This window comes from Daphnia carinata, chromosome 3, assembly GCF_022539665.2.
Source record: "Daphnia carinata strain CSIRO-1 chromosome 3, CSIRO_AGI_Dcar_HiC_V3, whole genome shotgun sequence".
Taxonomy (NCBI): Eukaryota; Metazoa; Arthropoda; class Branchiopoda; order Diplostraca; family Daphniidae; genus Daphnia; species Daphnia carinata.
The window spans coordinates 7,398,735-7,419,142 of record NC_081333.1 but is presented as its reverse complement, the minus strand read 5'-3'; the positions used below and the strand labels follow the sequence as shown (position 1 = coordinate 7,419,142).

At 39.8% G+C, this 20,408-nt stretch overlaps 5 protein-coding genes and 1 pseudogene across 7 annotated transcripts in view; 2 read left to right on the top strand and 4 right to left on the bottom strand.

Moving 5' to 3' along the window:
- The window catches only part of LOC130704460 (G protein-coupled receptor kinase 1-like), a 13,196-nt gene extending 10,388 nt beyond the window's left edge, over window positions 1–2,808 (bottom strand). Inside the window, exons 1-3 of one of the 2 annotated variants that reach the window (XM_059494356.1) lie at window positions 1,933–2,808; window positions 1,764–1,840; window positions 1,628–1,701 (exon numbers count right to left, since the gene is read on the bottom strand). In XM_059494356.1, coding sequence (XP_059350339.1) covers window positions 1,628–1,701; window positions 1,764–1,840; window positions 1,933–2,045 — 264 coding nt within the window. In that variant the 5' untranslated portion in view covers window positions 2,046–2,808. The remainder of the gene's footprint in view (window positions 1–1,627; window positions 1,702–1,763; window positions 1,841–1,932) is intronic. The other variant, XM_057525880.2, reaches the window with a different exon arrangement.
- LOC130685497 (ubiquitin-protein ligase E3B-like) overlaps window positions 1–20,408 on the bottom strand; it is a 66,291-nt gene that overhangs the window by 39,369 nt on the left and 6,514 nt on the right. The window lies entirely within an intron of this gene.
- On the top strand, window positions 2,641–20,408 carry LOC130704474 (uncharacterized; annotated as a pseudogene).
- On the top strand, window positions 8,338–9,998 carry LOC130704468 (X-box-binding protein 1-like). The gene is made up of 3 exons (XM_057525890.2): window positions 8,338–8,826; window positions 8,893–8,989; window positions 9,054–9,998. Exons 1-3 carry the CDS (start codon window positions 8,621–8,623, stop codon window positions 9,426–9,428), a joined length of 678 nt encoding a protein of 225 aa, XP_057381873.1. The 5' UTR covers window positions 8,338–8,620; the 3' UTR covers window positions 9,429–9,998.
- Window positions 9,972–13,389, bottom strand: LOC130704459 (uncharacterized). Its single transcript, XM_057525878.2, has 8 exons — window positions 12,953–13,389; window positions 11,476–12,873; window positions 11,265–11,405; window positions 11,083–11,204; window positions 10,891–11,018; window positions 10,726–10,826; window positions 10,503–10,667; window positions 9,972–10,439 (listed from the first exon to the last, which is right to left on the bottom strand). Exons 1-8 carry the CDS (start codon window positions 13,274–13,276, stop codon window positions 10,188–10,190), a joined length of 2,631 nt encoding a protein of 876 aa, XP_057381861.1. The 5' UTR covers window positions 13,277–13,389; the 3' UTR covers window positions 9,972–10,187.
- Window positions 13,461–16,330, bottom strand: LOC130704472 (uncharacterized). Of its 2 annotated transcripts, none has more exons than XM_057525895.2 (4): window positions 16,124–16,330; window positions 15,140–15,261; window positions 14,804–14,968; window positions 13,461–14,739 (listed from the first exon to the last, which is right to left on the bottom strand). In XM_057525895.2, exons 1-4 carry the CDS (start codon window positions 16,147–16,149, stop codon window positions 14,573–14,575), a joined length of 480 nt encoding a protein of 159 aa, XP_057381878.1. In that variant the 5' UTR covers window positions 16,150–16,330; the 3' UTR covers window positions 13,461–14,572. The 2 variants fall into 2 exon arrangements, with proteins under 2 accessions (XP_057381878.1, XP_057381877.1); XM_057525894.2 differs by having other exon boundaries at window positions 15,140–15,264; window positions 16,124–16,328.

The window sequence follows — 20,408 nt, the reverse complement described above, 5'->3', positions numbered from 1 at the left end:
AGCTCGTTTCACTTCATTCACATCCATCGCATTCCTCCGTGAGTTTGTTGAAATGAATACGTTCCCTATCTCTTTTAAGCCGATGCTTTTCACTCCCAAATGATCCAATGTGAGATTTTAGAGAGAAAATGAGAGACAATGATGGGCTTGATTAAATTTTTTTTCTTTAAAGAAGCCCACACGAGCAAAGGGCTGTGTATGCTCGTCAATCAACGTTGAGATTGAATCTAAAATGGAACCGATTGGATTTTCCTCTCCCGCTGTTTAAAAGCGAACGCGGGCTGCCTGGATTTGTTATTTACAAAACAACAAATCGTTGCGCCATGGTCTGAATTTTCTTACGCGTTAGCTGGATCGTCATCATCATCGAAATTGGATAGACGATAAATTGAGAGGAAAAGATGAGCTTGAGAAAGAGCAAACGGATGATGAGGAAATGAATTTTTTTTTCTGGGTCGATAACGGCCCGCACGCGCGGGCCCAATGGATTACATCCAGCCTTGCGACCGTGAAAAAAAAAAGGCAGCCTGAGCCAACAGCTTCAAAGTTTTGGAAACTCGATATATATGTGAAACTGTGTGGGACACAAGTCACGTGCCGACAGATGTGTCGGTGAATTCAATAACCTCCTTTTACTTTTCCTCCACGGAATCGGACAAAAGGAGAAAAAAAAGTAGAGACGAGACAAATATGGAGATACTCAACATTGTCTGGCGCAGATACAATTTATATCATTACTTTCTTTTTTAACATTTTTTTTTTACTTTCAGTTTAAAATTTGTCATCTGTGATTCTTTTTTTTTTTCTTTCTCTGTTTTTATTCCCTAAACTTTTTTTTTTTATATACTCTATCCCCATACACAACTTCCCGGAACCGGAGACGTTCGCGTTTTATTGATCGCCCATCCTGTATATCATCGTCGTAGAACAGGGGGGAAGAGCAGAGCGAACAGGAGGAGGAGAAGTAGGAAAACGAAGACGTGCGCGTGTGTGCATACACTCGTCTTCGCTTTTCTTCCCCTTTGGCTTCCTTTTTCTCGGCCGGAATAAGAAAAGACGACGAAGAGAGACGTGAAAAAGAAGATGGCTGCAGAAGACAGAAAGATCCTTGTGGAAAGTTGGAGTAGCTCGTTGGTAGAGAGGCCAGTCAAATAAACAAAGCCCGCGGCTGGACAAGGAAAAAATGCGAGGACAAAAGACAAGCAAGTTAAGAGCTGCTACCCAAAGGACGCGAGAAAAAAATCTTTTCCTTGTTTTTCCACATCAGAAAAAAATAGAAAACAAAACGAAAGACTGCGGAAATCCCAGGACCTAGCGTAATCTACCAGCGGAATCAAAAGATCAACGTGGATTAACGACGCAGAGAAGTTGTCGGAATGAATGACGTGTAATCCACCGCAACCTTCCTTGTGGCCATTATCTTTTTCATGTTCCATCTTTTTTTTTTTTTTCTCGTCTTATCATCTGGATAAAATTGTGATATACGACTAATACCTCAAACAGCTAATATCCGTGCGTCACTCGTGCCGGAAAAAAAGATACCAAATGCCATAACGCCGGCAACACGCTCGGTCGCTCCAAATAACAAAAAACGACCCCCAATATGATTAGGAAAAACGGTTTTTACCTCTTCGTAGAACGCTAACTGAGGTATAGGTTCATCGCTGACTTCCTCGCAGTATTGTTTAAAAAGTAGAAAACCTAAACAATTGGTCAATTATAATTAGAATACCTAGTTTCAATGTATGCTATCTGACAATTACCTAATCGTTGGTTGAAGATCTTATCAAAATTGACTTCGCCAATTTTTTCTAAATACTTTTGGGTAACACTTCTGACACTATTTTGCAAAGGAAAAAAAAAGAACCATGAGAATAAATACATTGGTAACCATAGTTTAGCTGCAACGATGAAAGGTGAGTGGTTGTTTACCTTGGGTCGGGAAGTATGATTTTTTTGCTAGCACGGGCTGCAGGAGTGCATTTACTTTTCTCCATTGCCATGAGATAGCTGACATCAGCCAACACTGCTTCTAGGTCAGCCATCTTCAATTGACCTTCTGTGTGTATCGAAAATCACAGCAAAACAACAATCTCACTATGATGGAGTTGAAGGGCTTGGTACTGGAAGTGATTGTTGTTTTGTGAACTTTTCCAATAACTGATTGTAACTCTTTTGTTCCTCTCAGAAATCCTTAAATGTTATTTTCTTTTCTTCACCAAAGAAAATCTATGTCCAGTTAAACATATGTAAACACACACTTGCCAAGAGTATTTATGGTGACACAGTTGTTAGCGTCTGTTGCGTCGATAGCAAGCCCATCAGAGTTTTTACAAAATTACACTCTGTTTTAGGGGGGAAATTCACGTCCACTTCTCTAGCAATCTACTAGAGCTCAATCAAAAATAGTCCGTTAAGTCAATTGGCATTAACTTGTGGACTTAATAGGGGAGAGCTAAAAGTCGCCATCTTTTGCCTGAAATTGGACACACCGTTGTCACACCGTGCGATTGGGACTCATCACGCGCACTCACCTTGTCCGCATCTGCGCGGAAAAGAACCTAATCTAGCGGCACTAGCACGAATGGGCTCTGTCCTACAATGACGGGGGTATTTTTGTGAAGTGGGATATTATTTCGGGTATTTTTTTGTTGTTGTTGATTGCTGTTATTTTGGTAGTCAAGGTAAGGCGGTTGCGAAGTGAAAGAACGAGAGCTTTGGAGGCCACAGGTTTTGTGACTGAGAAACAAGAGAAAGAGATCAGCCTCGACGGTCGAAAGCGTCAGCACGGACTGAACACTGGTTTGCTTTGGGTGGCCGACAGAGAAACGGGGCCGAAAACGAGCTCGCTCAGAGGTGGTCGGCGCACACTCCGTCGTAACCAATTCTCGTCATCCTCCCACACAAACAGGAGCATGCTGCCTCGCTGTCGTCTACCCGTCGTATAAAACTGTATATTCAACCAGTTTGTCAATATTTCTACACTCCCTTCCAATAAATTTTGCTTGCTCTTTTTTGTTTTTGTTTTTTTTATGCCTCGGAAAGCAATCACCAAACGTGCATGGATTGATAGACATTGATCGACCATTTCGGATGAAACTCGGTAGGGCAATTTAGGATTCTCATTAATAAACCAATAACATAGTCATTGCTATAGGTTCATACTCTAAGCGTATCAAGGGAAACATTTTTTTTTTTACAGTTTTAATAATTGAAAAGCCGCAATTGTGTTGACTTGACGGAAACAGACAGACGTGGTGAACGTCTGCCGCCTATGCATTTTAAAACGTTAGGCGGGATTGCACGATTCGTTCATCACTATATATTTACTAGTCTGCCAGGTTTTGCTTTAGAGAAGAAACAAAAAAACCGTGGTACGGATTCGCACACACTAAATTGCTATGGCTGCAGATGTGCGTGAATATTATAGCAATCATAAAAGATTTAATCCTATTCAAACTGACTAAAACAAACAAATTTTTGACCGACGCTGATGTACGCGTTGGCGTTGTGCAGACGAACGAATCAACCCGAACGTGCGGCCAAAGTCGACAGACATCAATTTTAAAACTTCCTTTTTTTTATCAGTTCAAACATGTCTCTCCCTCTTTACATTTAGATGAGGGGCAGAACGACAACGTACCACCTACACATAGGGTGTGATGACGGCGTTCGTGAACATTCGGAATATCAAAGCTCCCCTTTACTCTCCTCTGACAGTTTCCATTCACGGAGATAGTTGGGGGGCCTACATTTAATAGTAACAGCTTCGTTGGAGTGTGAGACGTAGCTCAACAGCAGTTGCAAGTTTATCCTCTTAGGATGAAACTCCGTACAGGAGAAATTCTTCTCACTATTACGACATTCGTCCAATCCGGTAAGTGCCGCCATTGTACTGCGGCACCGATAGTACTGATGTAAAAAATAGACAAAAACTCTTTTAGTGGGTTGTATGCAAATGCCGATAGCGACTCATCGTGCCAAACAAGGCTTTCAGCAACTTTGAGATGGACAAGTTCGTGGATCGATGACTCTCGCAAGATTGCCACGCATCCCAGTAACTGGCCAATATATTCGCTACGTAAAACAGGACTACACTGGTCAAATCAATTTATGGTAGGCCAATAATTGCATCTACATTGGTTTATAGATTAGAAATTGGCATAAAACACGATTATTTAGCCAATCGAGTAATGGACTTTATGACACGTTAGTGTACATAAAGAAACGATTAGTGCAACGATAAAAAAGTTGTGTATGGCCTCCGTAGATAACCGCCATTTGTTTTGCATTCTAAGTCTCTTTAGATATATCACCAGCCAACGACGCACGTAACATTAACTGGTTCTGATCCATGTTCTTGATTTTAAGCAATGCATGTTATTAGAATCTACCCAAAATTCCATGTTAGTCTGGTTAGTACAGCATATACTTTTCACTACCTAATGAAGACAGTAAAACTGAACAATGGTGATAATCTTAATGATCTCGAAACACTTAACTCGAGTAGACATTTATAACAAGAAAAACAATAAAAGACTGCTGCGCAAAATTTACCTTTTCTTAGATTTTCATGCTTAGTTATGCACAGGCGTAACCATATATTAGAATGGCACGGAGCCCCAACAGAATTCCAGGATTGAGATAATAATGTTGGAGCCTCTCCGGACACTTAAGTAGGAATGCCATAATAGCTGCAGCACTGATGTGACAGTTGTAGTTTGTTGACTGCACGCCATAGCTCGATGCCAGATTTGTTTATTTGAACCAAAGTTGGAAATGACACTCGTGTCTTTCCCTGCTGTAAAACACGACGCAAACACCGTTATTGAATTTCCACTTATATGAGACACTTTATTTGTGTGAAGAGCACAGGCATGTGTACTGTTCGATGTTGTCAAAATAGAAGGCGAAATTGGTTCAACATTATTGATTAAAGTGCTGCTACGCCATAGTCGTTGGGTTTGTTCAAATATTTTGGAAAACATGTCTATACAACCAAGTAGTAAAATCTGTATCATGTACGGACAGTACCTCCTCACATGACTAATCAAATGTTATTTTAGACCGAAAAGACGAAAATAATGAGCGGGTAAGATGTCGACGCAAAAAGAAATTGCTGCTCATCCATTCCTTTTGATTGGTTCGCCTAACCTATTTCATTTTTATACATTAGGATCGAAGGAGGTTTTTTTCCTGCGGTATCTGCGTTTTACGTAGTTACGTTTGGTTAAGACTCTATATCATTCCAAAGTGATTTACAGGAGTAGAACCCACGCATAAATATATAGGAGTGCGTTAAAAAAAGAACCGATTACGACGCTAAATGATCGAGCCTAAAATTACTGTGGTTACGATTCGAATGCGTCCATGACGCTACATAACTGATTCGTTTTTGAATAGTTTTGACTAAACTATCCTCTTATTTAAATCAGATTACGTAACATGTCTGGAAACGTCAGTCTGAAACTGATATCGTGGGCAAAAAAAAAAAAAAAACAATGTTGTTGACATTTTTCATGGATTGATGTACTTTTTGGCCCGTCCTATTCTATGTGGCCTTCTGAACGATCGATTATTCTCAGTCTAAAAAACTTTTTAAGACCCGTGACACGCACCTCTGGGAATCAAACCAAGTAGATTTTAAGCATATGGAAACTTTCACGGGATGGGAAAACTATTCGACGGCAGTGCGTTATTGTCCCATTTGGGCACGTCAACAGAGCGTGTGTACATACTAGGCATCATTTTGGAGCGGTGAGCTCATTCAATTAGCTTTGTTTTTTGCACTAGGCATACAGTGTTATGCAGCACACAGACCGGAAAGCTCATATGGTATCCGTTCTCTTTACAGGACTTGTACGGCAGGATGTACTCTGGGTCATTGTGCTTAAACAGTACGTAAAAACAATGGAACGAGTGGTAACTGAAATTCAAGCTTCATGAAAAAACTCCTCAGCAAGTTTGGAATTATTTCGTGAAACGACTGGGCGATTTGCGCACTACGTATGCCATCTACGCACTACGCAGAAACCCATTTGATTTTTAAATAGTAGTTAAAAGAATTAATCACGAACACATCAAATTTAAATGACTAAGAAATTGCTAAAATAGAAATAGATTTTTGACGCAATCAAGCCATCATTCGGTACGTGCTTAATGTGAATCACACGTTTGCAATTTGCTAGTGGTTATTGAATCAGGGCGCGCGTATAGCGGAAGACGTAATGGTTATTTGACGACCATCTTTCTTATTAGTGCGTTGCGTCAAGATTTTTCTGTCATACATCACACCCATAATGGGAACTGAAAAGAAAATAAGAGAAATAATAACACAGATCACTTTGGGCGCCGCATAGTTGCATGCGTGCTTTCCGAAAGCGAAGGTAATCAAGTTTGCGGTAATCAAAGGAAATGGCGAAAAGAAAGAGGGTCCCATATCAACCCTCTAAACGGAGAACGAGACTAGGTCATTAGACCTCGCTATCGATGTCCAAATAAACTTGGTACTTAGCGTCCCGCAAACAGACATGCACACTCGGAATAGATTTTCGTTTCTGAATGCATGTGTGGGAATCTTTTAAACATAAAGTAACTCGAGTGATATAAGCTTTTTGGAAAACACCTTCTTTTTTATCTTTCTTTTTCTTCGCTGACATTCAGAGTTTACATAACTGACCTGTACACTATATGTGCGATTGACTAGAAAATTTTCAACCATGTAGTTTGCCATACAGTAAATAACGATCACGTTAGGGTGAACTGCAACTTTTATAGGCACAGTCGCGCACAGATTGGAAAATTACATGGTTGAATGCGCTCAGTTCGTAGAAGCTATGATCGATGTTACAAGCAGGTGACGCTTACGATGGTTGAACAGAAAACTTATAAGAAAGAAAAATGTTTCACACTATTCCTGGCCATCGTTTACACAAAGTATCAATGTGCTTACATGAGGGCGACAAGTGATCGAAGCTGAAATGTTGCGAATGCAGCTGCTTCGCCGCATATGCCTCAGCGAAACGCAAAAAGGTTGTATCTGATTAACTCTAGCATGGAAACCTTATAACATGACGCCTATAATTATGGTTGAATGCTTCGACGAGTCAGCTAGTGAGAAAGAAAATCTATCGACCATGTCTACTCAACGCCGAAAATCAAAGCGAATTCAGAGTAGAACTTTCCCCTATAAAACTGTTTAACGTTTTTCCACGCTGTACATTCCCAGTAATATCTTTCAACTGACAGAACAATATTTTCTTTTTCACTATCCACAATTGTGAATTTTTTACAGCAAGTTTGAACTTGGAAAATTGCAAATCGCTCAGCGGTGAGGAAAAAAACCTCGTTTAACTGTGGCATCCGCGTGATGCTGAAATTCACGGTGACGGTTTTTCTTCGAACAAAAGGGAAAAGGGAGATCCCGAAGTATCTTAGGAAAGCTGTACCTTTCCTTTGCACGAGAAAAGAAAGGGAAAACAGTGAGTTATTGCAGAAGATTGCATGACGTTCCCTCAATTGGAAAGTAAGAATCTAATATTTTCAGAAGATTTTCAGAAGGTTGAACTAGTCGAGCAATTTCACATTTCGTACGTGATTCGCTATAGGGGGATAAAAGTGATGACGTTACCTGCAAGCCACTCTGAAGGTCATAAACTCTTTTATGTTACCAGTTGGCCTGAAGGTATGTTTAAAATGAACATATGCATACAGATGTTTACCTACCGTCTTTTCCTTTTTTATGTGGCCTTGCTCGCTGTTGCCAAGACGTACGACTACGTACACTTATTTTTAAGGTAATTATTATTTTCCTAGGGCTTACATAATGATTTTTTTTTCAACATTTAGTATTGAGGCGTCAACTGGTAGCGACAAGAGGCGCAGACGATACTATGACGACTCTGGCTAAAGATTCAGATTACGTCTGTCGACGTTGTTTTGCTCCCAAATGAAGGTGAAAGGCCCCAGTACTCAGTATTGAGTATTACCTTCCATTAAAAAAAAAATAACTAGTCTAGTTGGTACAATTTGCCCATATATCCCATCTTAGCTTCTATTCCTGTAATACTTTTTCGAGATTTACTTTTTCGTGAATTACGTACCTTTGCTACAGTTTCGTTCTCAGTTTCATCAGATTGAGGGTGGCTGACGTAACTTTTCTAGTTCCCGACTCTGCTTTTTATTTAAGCCAAACAAAACAGACAATTGAGAAATTTTTGGTGTACATTATGGGATGTGAGACCGATAAATTCATCGTATATTTACCTTTTTGAATATTTCTATTTGCTTTGTGCTATTTACACTTTCAAATTGTCTTATGACTCCAGTTAAAGGGACATTGCATCAGCACAAATATGCATCCGCCCCTTGTGCTGTTGTAGCGCACCCATTGGTTCAAATCCAATGACGTCATTGTGAAAAGGGTCTTTATAAAATCAGAAGTGATCGAGACTTTTCTAGACATTTGAATTTTAGCTCTGAGAAATGTTTACTTCAAAGATTCGCTCTCTCGATTTCATCGTTTTACTAGTACAACAAAAATATCGTCCTTGTTCCAAATTCTAATTGTGAAACAAAAATTGTGTGTACCTTATTAAGGAACCATCAAGTCGTCGCCAGCATGCAAATCATCGTGATACAACCAGGCAGCCAGGCTGCGTTGAACCTTGCTGAAGCCCATCAACTTGCTTATAGTTCATCTTCTTCAACAGGAGAAGGTTCAGAAGTTGAGTGTGAAACAAATGGAGAAGATAATTCTCAAAAACAACCCACAAGAAAAAGGCAGAGGCTTGATCACATGACTGAACAAGAAAAGTTCTTGAGGAGGTAACAATGCCAAATGATGCTATTATTCCTAAAGGCAACTCTTGTAAAACATTCATTCACTTCTAGAAAACTGAAAAATAGAGTTGCAGCACAAACTGCCCGAGATAAAAAGAAAGCCAAAATGGATGAACTGGAAGAACTTGTTAATAACCTTACAGCAGAGGTAATGAAGCTATTTTGAAAGCATTGGCACAATCTTATTAATAAATAATTGGTTGCACTGACAGAACAATCACCTCAGAGCTGAAAACCAGCGACTTCTAGCTGAAAATGCTAGGTTGACAGGCAACCACCACAGTGTACTAGAAGATCCAGTTCCCAAATCAATGGAAAGGATTGTGTATCCTGTTGAGTCAGCCGCACTCATTAATGGACCTCTGCCGCAGGGACAGGGTTACACTCCATCTATGGTTTTGAAACTGCTTCTACACCTGATGCTGGTTCTGCAATCCCCTGCAGTCCACTTAAAGTCAAACAAACTGAAAAGGTTTACCAAGGCCGACATTCACAGCCAATACTTCACCCCATTCCAACAGTTAAAAAACTGCCCATTAAACGACGCACAGTCGCCAACACAGCGGTCTCAGAAGTACCCACCATAGCAATGAAGGAAGCAGAAGGAAATATTGACATTCTAAATTGGCTTACTAAAGCTGTGTTGGAAAGTGAAGATGTTCATGCGAAAAACTTGCCATTTCCTACAAAAACTGAAACCGATGACTTTGATCTGCTACAATACGTTGAGGCTTCAGACGATGGCGACAACTTAGATGAAAAGATTATTGACAGTCTAATGTCGTTCGAAACTCAAACTATCGTAGACTTCTCTAGCGAACTTGCTAAATCTTTTCCGGAAATTAGAGAATGTAACAATGATTTATTGGAAAGAGCAATGGAATGTCCAGCGTCGCCGTTTTGCAAGTCTGAAGAAATCGTCGACTATGTCGAAAATACAAATAGTATTTCTGGTTCCCCTATATGTGAAGAAGATATGCAGGAACCTGATTGGCTTTCAACATGGGATTGTGTGTAATCCCAATGCAACTTTATGTCCGATCTTTCACATCTAATTTATGTACTTCTTGTTTATTCGTCACATATTGTCTATTTTTTCAAGTGATACATGATCTTGTAATTTGTCATAGAAATACAGAAATACTGTTCATCTTTCAGTCTTTTTCACGGTTTTCATTTATATAGGAATTAAAACAACTTAATTTTATCTATTGCACCCAAAAGCAAAATTAGAAGGGCATTTTGTCATCCTCTATAGTCACGTGTGATCAACACTACTATAACAAAGAAAACGGCTACGGCACCAAACAATCAACACGGTAGAGTCACATTCACCAAACATGCTTTCAAACAACACAAGCACCCGCTGAATAGTGGCTGATGACCTGCTGCGTTTCAGCTAACACGAGTAATACTCTTCGATGCATGAGGGACTTCCACGCCTGATCAGCTAATGAAGCGGTCAATGCAGCTGGACCGTCTCTTTGATCATATTGGTTAACCTTTTTCTGGCAGCAAATGAAGAGATGATACCGCATATGGAAGAGCTCATGGTAGAGGAGAATTCGATCAGTACACGAAAGACATAACCGATACGTCTGTAGAAAATATTGGTCAAGTCCCATAATTCATAAATGAATAATGCAGTGAATTCACTGTACCTTATTCGAAGGCTTGCCTTCCATTATATCGAGCGTGTCAAAGCTGTAACTTAGCGGATGAAATTCGAAACTTCTCGTAGGGTTACGTCCATTGCAGCTGTCACACGATTTGTCTCCAGAAGTCACGCAGCGTAATTCTAACCCCGGGTGAGTCTCTATTAATTCCTAGAAAAAGCAAGATTCGTTGATGATGTACGGTAACAGGAAAAGAATAATTACTAACCTGAAAAGGTTTCTTCATTTTAATTATTTCTTTTAACATATTTCTCTTGGGCAGAATCCAATGATCTTCAACTGCCGCAATGCTGGTCAAGAAGTAGTCATCTGAACAAAATGGTATTAAACGGCGATGAAACCATGTAAAGACGAACGTTTATACGTTTTATACCTTGTTCCTTGACAATTTCTTTTACAAAGTTGGAATCCAACGCTTGAGACATTAGGGTTTGTAAGTATATTTGAAATGTATCCATTATCGAATTCGCCTCTTCATTCAACGCTTCCATCATTCCGTCCCTATAAACGGATGGGTGTTTAGGAATCGTGTAAGAAACAATTGTTTTGTTTTAACTCTACTTACTCAACTGGAAGCATGACTTTATTTCGGTTAAAAGTGACAATAGTTTCAGATTTACTTTGGACGGAGAATTCCACTTCGATCGGAACGTAAAGGCCTCTATTTGATGCCATCCAACTGGAATACTAATGAAGAATACAGGAAAAGTAATGCATATGAAAACGTGAAAAAATAATAACTCTTACAGTAGAGATATTGCGATAAGCAACCCCATCATTGTAGGAAATTGATTCGTATTTTTGAAGTAGGTTCTTCCCGTCTATTCTCCATATACTAGGAGATTTTTGAGTTTTTAAGTCCGATTTCAACATGATAAACTTTCCACTCTGTAAACAACAATGAATGTTTTAACATTTGAATTGCAACTTATCTCAATTAGGCAAAAAAACAACGTACATCAAATCCCTTTTCTAAAAGACTAGCATTGTGCGGGATTATTCCTGCGAACGAAAGAGAACATTCTGTGGGTAGCTCTGACGGCGGTGGCATAGAAAGGCTGACTTCGTCACTCGTTGGTACCGTGGGCATAACTTTTAAAATTGGCAGTTGAGAAAATTCTGGAGTAAGCTTTTTTCTTTTTGCAATCGTCATCGATTTAGAGGGTGTTGGGAGGGGGGGTTTCGAAACCTGTTCTTTCTCAGGCATCTTTGAGATACACACAGCGTCTTGCGTTGCTAAATGCTGTAATTGTGAGCTGCTTCTTTCTACCTTTCTACAAGCAGTTAACATCGGCTCCAGGGGTGCCATGGAAGATGTGGAAGTTTGAATTTTCGAAACCTGTGAGACGAGTTCTGGTTTTTTTAAGGTCAGCGACTGAGTTGATTTCTTATTCTTGATCTTCGATTTCTTAACATTAGTTCCAAATTCTGGGAATGTTGGAGACAGAACTGAGATCTGCTGCTCTTCATTGGGTATTACTGCCGTAGGATCCGCTTCTAAAACTGGTGGCTGAGAATATTTATGCGTGCGCTTCTTTGGTTGTTTAATTTTCGTCATTAGTTTTGGAGGTTCTGAGGAACGTGCGACAGCCTGGGCTTCTTCCAATGGACTGCTTGATATTTCTTCGAGAACTTGTTCTACGGATTTTTGCCTGCCACGTTTTTTATTTTTGACGGTCAACTTTGGAGGTGGCAGTGAAGATTCTGAAGTCTCATCTTCGTTACTATTAGGGATTATGTTTTGTCCTTCTTCCATGGATGATACAGACGGAGATTCTGGACTATCCCTTTTAAATTTCTCAAAAATGGGTATTAGCTCTGGTGGACCTGGTGAAGATACTGAAATGAGAATTTCTTCACTGCTAGACAATGATGTTGGATTCACTGTAACTTTTACTGGTGAACAACAAGGATTTCCCTGTTGTTGATCACATCTTCTGTTTTCTGTTTTCTTGTAAGTTGCCTTGAGTTTAGGAGTCCTTGTAGAAGGTATGGACTCCTGATTGTTTATAACCTCCAAATTGTTGCCTAGTTTTAGAATTGGTAGACAAGCACCCTCAGTGCTCTCTCTGTTTTTCATAATTGTGGGAGAGGTTTGTCCCTCTTTAAGTAAATTTTGTTCTGTTGTACCACCTAATGAAATTGGTTGTGCTTTAAGTATTTGTGGAGGAAGAGATTTCAAACCACACTTGTTTGCTTCACTATCAATTGCCATCAACTTTGAGGGTGTGGAAGGCTCGTTATCATCTGAGGCCTTGAAATGTGGTTCCGCAACTAGAGCTGGTGGATGAGCAGTTTCTGGTAAGGGTCTCTTCATAACAATATTTGTCAGCTTAGGATGGGCTGATGACCTAGACTGTAAATTACATATACATCTTAGGACTTATTGCTGTTGTTTAACAATTAAAGATGTTAGTATTGGTAGGTGTAAAAACCTGAGTCTTCTGCATAGGGTTCCAATCCAGATCACTGTCACTTGAACTATTGTTGTGAATTATTTTGTTCCACTCTTCATCCGAAGATGAACCTGAAAAATGGCAGTCAAGTAGAGCAAGTGTTTCCTGCCAGCTCTTTTTTGATGCTTTTCTGGCACTTCTTTGACTTTTTGAATCTTCTTTTTGTCTACAGGATGATTCTGTACTACTACTACTTCTTCTATCACTTAATTCCTCTTCTGAGGATAGAAGTGAAGGTGCATTTGGTCTCTTTGACCTACGAATATATCGTTCTTTCTTCTTTTTGTTGTAATTTACACTCATCTTTTGAGTTGCCTTAATTGAAAGGAACTAAAAAATAGCGTCATTTGAATCTTCGCCTCGATACAATACATCACCGTCCTTCAAAGACCAAGCTTAGCAGACTTACTCTTGTGTATGCCCTGTTGCCGACTGTTCTAATTCGAAACCGCAAACACGTAAAACAGTACGAACAAAAACATACTACTTAGTGTACAATTCCGTTTATTGAAACCCGAAGGCGACTGGTACCAAAACGAATAGAAAAAATAACATAAAAAGTATGAAGATACCGAACTGTATGGTGAATAAAAAGAGGGGGAAAATCGAAAGAAGAGAACTGTATTGGCAGGAAAAAGAAAAACTTCTTGACCGAGCTTTTCTATATTGTCGGTGTTGACGAAAGGTTAACGCAAACGATGAGACGACTTCCAAAAAATGAATGATAGTTAGAAAATGGACACGACAGTAAGTGCTCGAGGGACACATAGAAGAGGTGGCGGGCAGCTTTTTCGGCAGAGCGCGCGCTAATTTTTGAACTTTTGAATGGATGCAACTTTTTGTCGGAAAGAGCTAAGGAAGAAATCACAACACCCAGGTTTAATGAAAATAGATGGAATCGCCATCGCCAAAAGATGATAGAATCAAACATAGGAAACTGATCGGTAGATGGTAAGTCTTACGTTAACGACCAATCTTTAAATAAGTGTTTGTCTTCAAAAATACAAAAAAGGACCGCTTTTATGTCAACGACAAATTGCGCATTCCATTGCAACGGAAGTGCAGAAATGTCCGTGTTTAGAAAGTCGTTCATCAGACGATTTAATGTGAGCTGGATACATAACGTAACATGGATATGTCGATGTGAGAAACTTGCGCTATGGGGTTTGAACATTTTAACCGATTACTTAAGATGACGCTCGCATCAATCGACAATGCCAAAATCTATCCTAGACCGACAACGAATATCATAATAGATTCCTATTCGTTCGTGTAAAGGTAAAACGGAGACCATCAAAAGTTGATTCAAAATACATTGTGAAACAATTTCCTGAGTTGATTCTTTATTTGCCCTTCCAGTTTAAGTCAACATGAGTGAACGCGCGCGCTTTTTGTTTGTTGAAAAAAAAATCCACGTCAAATGAAGATGATGAGATACATATTTGAATCAACAAATGATGGCCGTTGATCCGTAATCATAGAGACAGTGTGCAAAGAGAGAAACTTGCTTACCAAAATAAAAATAAGGTAAAACAGGGGAGTAGGTTTGGGGGTTACTTAGATAGAGAGAAAAGTGGGGGCCGGATGTTTTTGTTTCATTTACGCGACAGTCTCGTGGTTTCCGTTAGTGGGAAGGGCAGCCTCCTCTGTGCCAATTACATCTTCATCAGTGCCTTCGACGCGGGCCTTCTTGGGCGAAATGCTCAATGCTTCTCCTTCGACAATCGATTTCCTCTTTTCGGCAGCGGATCCATCAACTTCCGTGGCTAAACATTTCAAAAAATATCATAGGAAAATTGAATTGAATTACAATTGTACACGAGAACTTACAGTCTGCCTCAGCATTCTCATCGCACTTTCCGTTACCATTTACGTGGGGTTCACTTTCAACTGCACCGTTTTCGGTCACAACAGCCGCGGCGGCCGCATCAGCGGGAACAGCAGCATCTTCGGCCTCACGGCTCTCTTCTCCGTTGGTCCCATCAACTGCTTCACCTAAAAAGTTCAAATCTCGATTAGAGACCTATCACTTCGCGTTCACCACGCAGCTGACTCATTGAACTTGTAAAAACTAAACATTGTACGTCTTCAACGCAATGCGTGGGAAACGTATACATGTTAGAACTTTTTGAAAATAGTGAATGTCGTTGCCTTTTTTTTGGTTACCGTCGGCTTCACCGTGGGATCCAGAGGGCGTATCTTCAGTATTCTCCTTCTCAAACTCTTCAGCTGATCCAACTTCGCTGACGGAAGCCTGAGCACCGTCTAACGAGTCCTGGTTCAAGTCGCTGCTACAATAGACAATCGAAAACAAAAGAAAAATTAGATACGATGTCATACATGCACGTGGCAGCTGGCGGGAAAACTAGTCTACCCTTCCCCGCCAATCAACGTAAGGCAAATCGCCGGCTGCGGCGCTGTATGCATTTCCAAGCCCGGCAGATGTTTTTTCCCTCTATACACATACGCACGCGCATAGGCGAATAAAAAGAAAACCCGGTCAATAACCTTGACATCCGAGGAATTTCCCGAGTTATTCAGCCATTCAAGCAAGCACCGAGCCAAGCTAAGAGACTTTTAGCCCGAGGCTGTTCCGTCGGAGCGCACATATACAGCAAGACAAGCACCCACGATGGCCGCCAGTAAAAATTTTTTCTTCCCCTCCCCTTTTACTTCATACCTCCACCCCTCCGCCTCACCTATTTGACGCATCGGCCCTCTATTCGGTAAGCTACCCGGCATAATGAATTCAAATGCTTTGAAATAAAAGGAAACTAAAACGTGACAGACTAAGTTTGCTGACAATGACATATGAAACATTCTTTTAGAAATTCTGAGCAACTCTTACCTAGATTCCAACAAGCAAATCAATACTATGTTTTATCAGCGCCTTTCCTAACGTGAACGGGAGACACGACTTAAAAGCTGACAGGACGCATGCTCCGCTGTTACATCCTACACACACGGCATATACACACACCGCCTGTATGTAGCTTGCAGCAGCGGGCCGGCATCCAACACACACCGGCGCCATCTTGCCGCCTTCCCGAACTTTCCTCTTTCCCAAGCGAGAGCTGGTGCGCGGTCATCGAACGCGCCATAAGAAACATTTTCACATGCGACGTGTGACAAGTAAAAAGAAATGCTCACCTGGTTTCAACGTGTGTGTCGGCCATTTTAGATTACAAATACACTGCTTGCTGTTAAAGTAGAGATTTAAAAAAAGTGTTCAAATTTCAGTGTGTAGGAGAACTTAGTCAGCCCGTGTTACTAGTGGTCTGCACACTTGTTAGTCTGACGGAAGGCGCTGCACGAATGGAAGGGACTCGCTGTATACACGTTCGATCTCGAAATGCCGGGTATTTTTTAGGTTGTGGACGCCAACAACTGGCGGCGCTAAAGTCGCATCAGGCTTACCAATCGATTTACTCGCCATTGAGCTGTAGCATGAGAAAAAGAACAAGGCCTTCGATCAATTAAAAAACGATGGGTTATAACTATCAAAAGAAATTTTCAAAACTAACACCAGGAATAGGTTGTTCTACTTGAACCATCAATGGAAATTCTGAAATAAAACCGGACGTTACAGAAGGCAAGGTAGTTTAACAATCGATCACGAAAATCGATGGAAAAGCCGTTGAAACATTTTTTCGCGGGCATTTTTACCCCTCTTTTCTGTCCATTTTTCCCTTCCCTTTCCTGTCTGGACCACGTTTTTAGCACTGCGTCCGATTCACTGAAAAGAAGAATTCCCAAATTGCAATAAAATTTTTCGATCTTGTAAAACTTAGCCTACGAATGTTACGAGTTTAATTCTTTCGTTGTTTCATTGTACTATCTATTTGTAATGATGTCTTAATGGGGTAGAGATTTTACATAACCAAAAAAGCTTTTGTCAGCGATATTCAACACGTAAAGACTCGTATCGTCATATCAGAACCACGTTTATGGTGTACTATGTGATTATCTCGTGAGAAATCAGCAATATCCGCTTTATAATAAACTAAACTGGTTTTATAAGTGATTTATTGCAATTCGTCTTTCCTGTTTATGGCTGCCATTAAGATCTCGTGAGCCTGTATACCTAACCAATTTTCAACTGGCAGGAATAGACATTTGTTCTGGCTCCTTCACAGAAACCATACTAAGTATAATGTTTACCAGAACGTCCAAGTGTTGTGACACTCGTGTGTGGTTTATACATGTCATACGATACACGAGTGAATTCCTATTTGTGGTGACAGTTCACGCATTATGCTTGAGTCTTTGTCAAAAAGAGTTTTCACGTTAGATTGTTCATACTAGTTCTCTGTACCACCGTAATCCAGAAAAAAAAAACTTAAGTTAGCATAAAGTGGTCGAAAAGGTGACAAAGCACAGATAAAATTTATTCTAAACTATTTTTTCATTATATGTTTCATGTTGTTGTCGTTAGTTGGCAGCAGCGATAACTGCTTTATTATGCGCTTTCCATCTCTTGGCGGGCTGTCGAAGTTGAAATTCAGGTTGCGTCCCACGTTGTCGCATCATTTTTGCTTACGGGAGTTCGTGAACGCTGCAATATTCAGAGGAAAAAAATCGCTTCCTGTTTGTTTATTGCAGCGTTTGTTAAATTTAAAGTAACACTTTTACGAAATGAAATAGAGCCCTATTTAATTCAACTAGCCAGGTAATTACTCTTTAGTTGGTATTTGCACTCAGCAACAAGACGATATATAATTTAAAATAAACATGCTTCTTTCTACTGTAGAACTGGCAGTGCATTACATGTGTTACGACTTGATAATAATGGTTATGGGGAGCTTTGTAGTTAACGGGGGATTATGTATTCAGATCACAATTAAGGCCGTTATATTCCGCTTACTACCGGCAATAATAGATTTCGAGTAAAATAATTTGTTATTTCCTTCTTAAAAGCTCCATGCTTTTGGATTCAGAAACAAAGTGTTTTTTTTTTATTTGCAGGTCTGAGCAGAATTTAATTGATGTTAGGTACAAGAAAGATTCTATTTTACGCGCCATGACCAATGATGTGATATACCGTTCAGAAACCGTGAACGAAATTCAAATTATTCGTCTCGATATCGAATGCATGGCTTTCTTCAGCCAGTAAATTCGTGCAAAGTTACTATCACACATTCAGAAGTTCTCAATTTCTCTTGGTAAATTTTGTTTCCTGTAACAACGATATAGCTAGGCAGGATAACTTTGCACAAGGATTCCTTCATAGAACTAATAAAGTACCATGGACAAATAACTCGCTCGACTGAATCACGATGATTGTGGGACGGTTTAGTACGCATGTCATTATCGATTGAAAAAGGTGACAGAAATTTAGACCAAAAGATCAAAAATCAAAAGTAATATGCTTTCCTTTAGTAATCGGAGATATCAAAAAGGGGCTGTTGCCAGGTAATTCGTATAGCTTTGCTTTGAAGAATCCATACGAACTAATTGACTGTTCTGTCAGTCAAAGGTTATCTGGATGAAATTAGCAATTCGCTGGTACTCGCACAGTTATTTTCCTAGTAGTCATACATCATTTTCGGGGATGAGCTTGAGCACTTCTTCGTAACGACGCGGTAGTAACTCTATATAGGGTACGATTGTCGGAAAGATTTTCAGTCGGCAGATTGGGGTTACTGTTTACCCACGAAATTGAGGCCAGCGCCACCTATTCACATTAATAATTCTCTGAGATGCTCATAATTATAATACATTTCAAATAGCTTTTAGCAAAAAAGATTTTGCCACTGTTAAAATCAAAACAAAGATAAAAATGAATCCGATGGAACAAATAGATTAAACAAATCCACCAGCTATTCGTTTTCTGTTTCGGTACCTTGAGGAATTCACATCCCCCACACTCTATACCTCTGCTCAAGTTTTGCCCTTTGTCTAGCTTTCACAGTACGTACTTTAAATTCTTAACTATGTCCGCCTCAGGGATCTGTGTGCCAGGTAGATTTCTCAAAACCCTCTAAAGTGTTACAAGTTTACCCGTATCCATCCATTATTTTTACATACAATACTTGCAAACATGTCAGTTAATTTTAGTTCTCGAAGCGAAATAGCCAACTGCGCAGTATCAAAACGTAGGGGGCACAAGTGTTGCACAATGGCGAAAGAATGAATAGTTACATAAAAGCAATTCTAGGTAGATGAGGCATCAGAACGATGTTTTGCTTTGAATCTCGTACTGACTGGAATGACCAGTATTATATTATCCCTCCATCCTTTTTCCCGAGAATGGACACAAGGAATATTAATTAACTTTCGTGGTGAAATACGGGTATTTTTCTGCATACAAAGCAAAGTTGTCACACACAAGCATTTGCATATTTTTACATTACAGTTCCTTTTGAAACAACCGTAGTCATCTATGTAAGACACATTCAATATGAGGCACTGGTTCAGAAAACAACTTGATTGTGCCTCATCGCCTTTCATTCTTTTTCGTTTTTTCACGACAGCCAAGAACTTAGTACTCTATCCCACTACAAGGCGACGCTATAGCGTGGTCTCAGACATATTTGCCAGTATAATAAAACTTTCTTCAAATAAACTTGTCATAAATTAACCTTAACAGAATAAAAATTTAATGTAATTATCTTTTTTGTGTAAAACGTTAAGCATTGCTGGGTTATTGCGTAAAATTTGTCAATTACAATTTTGACGAGTAACAGTAGATGTCTATAGAACCTATTGGTAATAGTTTTTGCCACTAGATGGTGTGTTTTTTGTCGACGCCCAATTCATGTTTTTTTAACGTTTTGTTTTCAAGTTTTCTTAACATATTCGTTTTATTAAAATGCGTGTTGTATTTCTTTTATATTGCCTTGTAATTGGTTTATCCACATGTAAGTTGAAATCTTTTTATGGTACTCAAAATATTGCTATTTTAAAAATTGCACTTTGCCAGTTCAAGCTCAAGGTTTGGGACTATGGTGTTACAAATGTGTCAGCACACACCCTGGCTGTGGAAAGGATTTTGACTGGAGGTGGCATTGGTCATACACCTGCCCAGACCCCAATGACAAATGCGTCAAAATCGTAGAAAGGAAAGGTGCAGAAGAAATCATCACACGTGATTGTCTTAGTTCCATCCAGGGTATCCGGAGAGACATTCCTGCAGATATTTACGAAGGGTGCCGTCCTGCAGCCAGAGATGTCAGGCTAGCCCAGTATGTTTTCAATGACATTGATGAGCTAGACATCAAGAGGTAAGGCATCTTCAGAAATTTTCAAGCAACATTTTTTATTTCTGTTGTTTTCCTGTAGGAACTACTATGACAACACAACATTCTGTTTCTGTGATTTCGACCAGTTCTGCAATTCTGTGGGGAAGCCCGCAATATCAGCCATGATGATGATCCTTGTCTCTGTAGCAGCCTATGCTTCCAATTGGTTGCATTTTTGAAATTACCTCCTTTAA

What these genes read in the sequence shown, in the direction of transcription:
- LOC130704472 (XM_057525894.2), bottom strand. Translation starts at nt 16,149, where the DNA reads ATGGCCGACACACACGTTGAAACCAG. An exon ending in ATCCCACGGTGAAGCCGACG is followed by an intron (nt 14,969 to 15,139) that starts GTAACCAAAAAA and finishes TGAACTTTTTAG; the next exon opens with GTGAAGCAGTTGATGGGACC. An exon ending in TGAGAATGCTGAGGCAGACT is followed by an intron (nt 14,740 to 14,803) that starts GTAAGTTCTCGT and finishes TGAAATGTTTAG; the next exon opens with CCACGGAAGTTGATGGATCC.
- LOC130704468 (XM_057525890.2), top strand. Translation starts at nt 8,621, where the DNA reads ATGCAAATCATCGTGATACAACCAGGCAGCCAGGCTGCGTTGAACCTT. An exon ending in CAAGAAAAGTTCTTGAGGAG is followed by an intron (nt 8,827 to 8,892) that starts GTAACAATGCCA and finishes ATTCACTTCTAG; the next exon opens with AAAACTGAAAAATAGAGTTG. An exon ending in TTAATAACCTTACAGCAGAG is followed by an intron (nt 8,990 to 9,053) that starts GTAATGAAGCTA and finishes TTGCACTGACAG; the next exon opens with AACAATCACCTCAGAGCTGA.
- LOC130704459 (XM_057525878.2), bottom strand. Translation starts at nt 13,276, where the DNA reads ATGAGTGTAAATTACAACAAAAAGAAGAAAGAACGATATATTCGTAGG. An exon ending in AAATGAAGAAACCTTTTCAG is followed by an intron (nt 10,668 to 10,725) that starts GTTAGTAATTAT and finishes TGCTTTTTCTAG; the next exon opens with GAATTAATAGAGACTCACCC. An exon ending in AAGGCAAGCCTTCGAATAAG is followed by an intron (nt 10,440 to 10,502) that starts GTACAGTGAATT and finishes TATTTTCTACAG; the next exon opens with ACGTATCGGTTATGTCTTTC.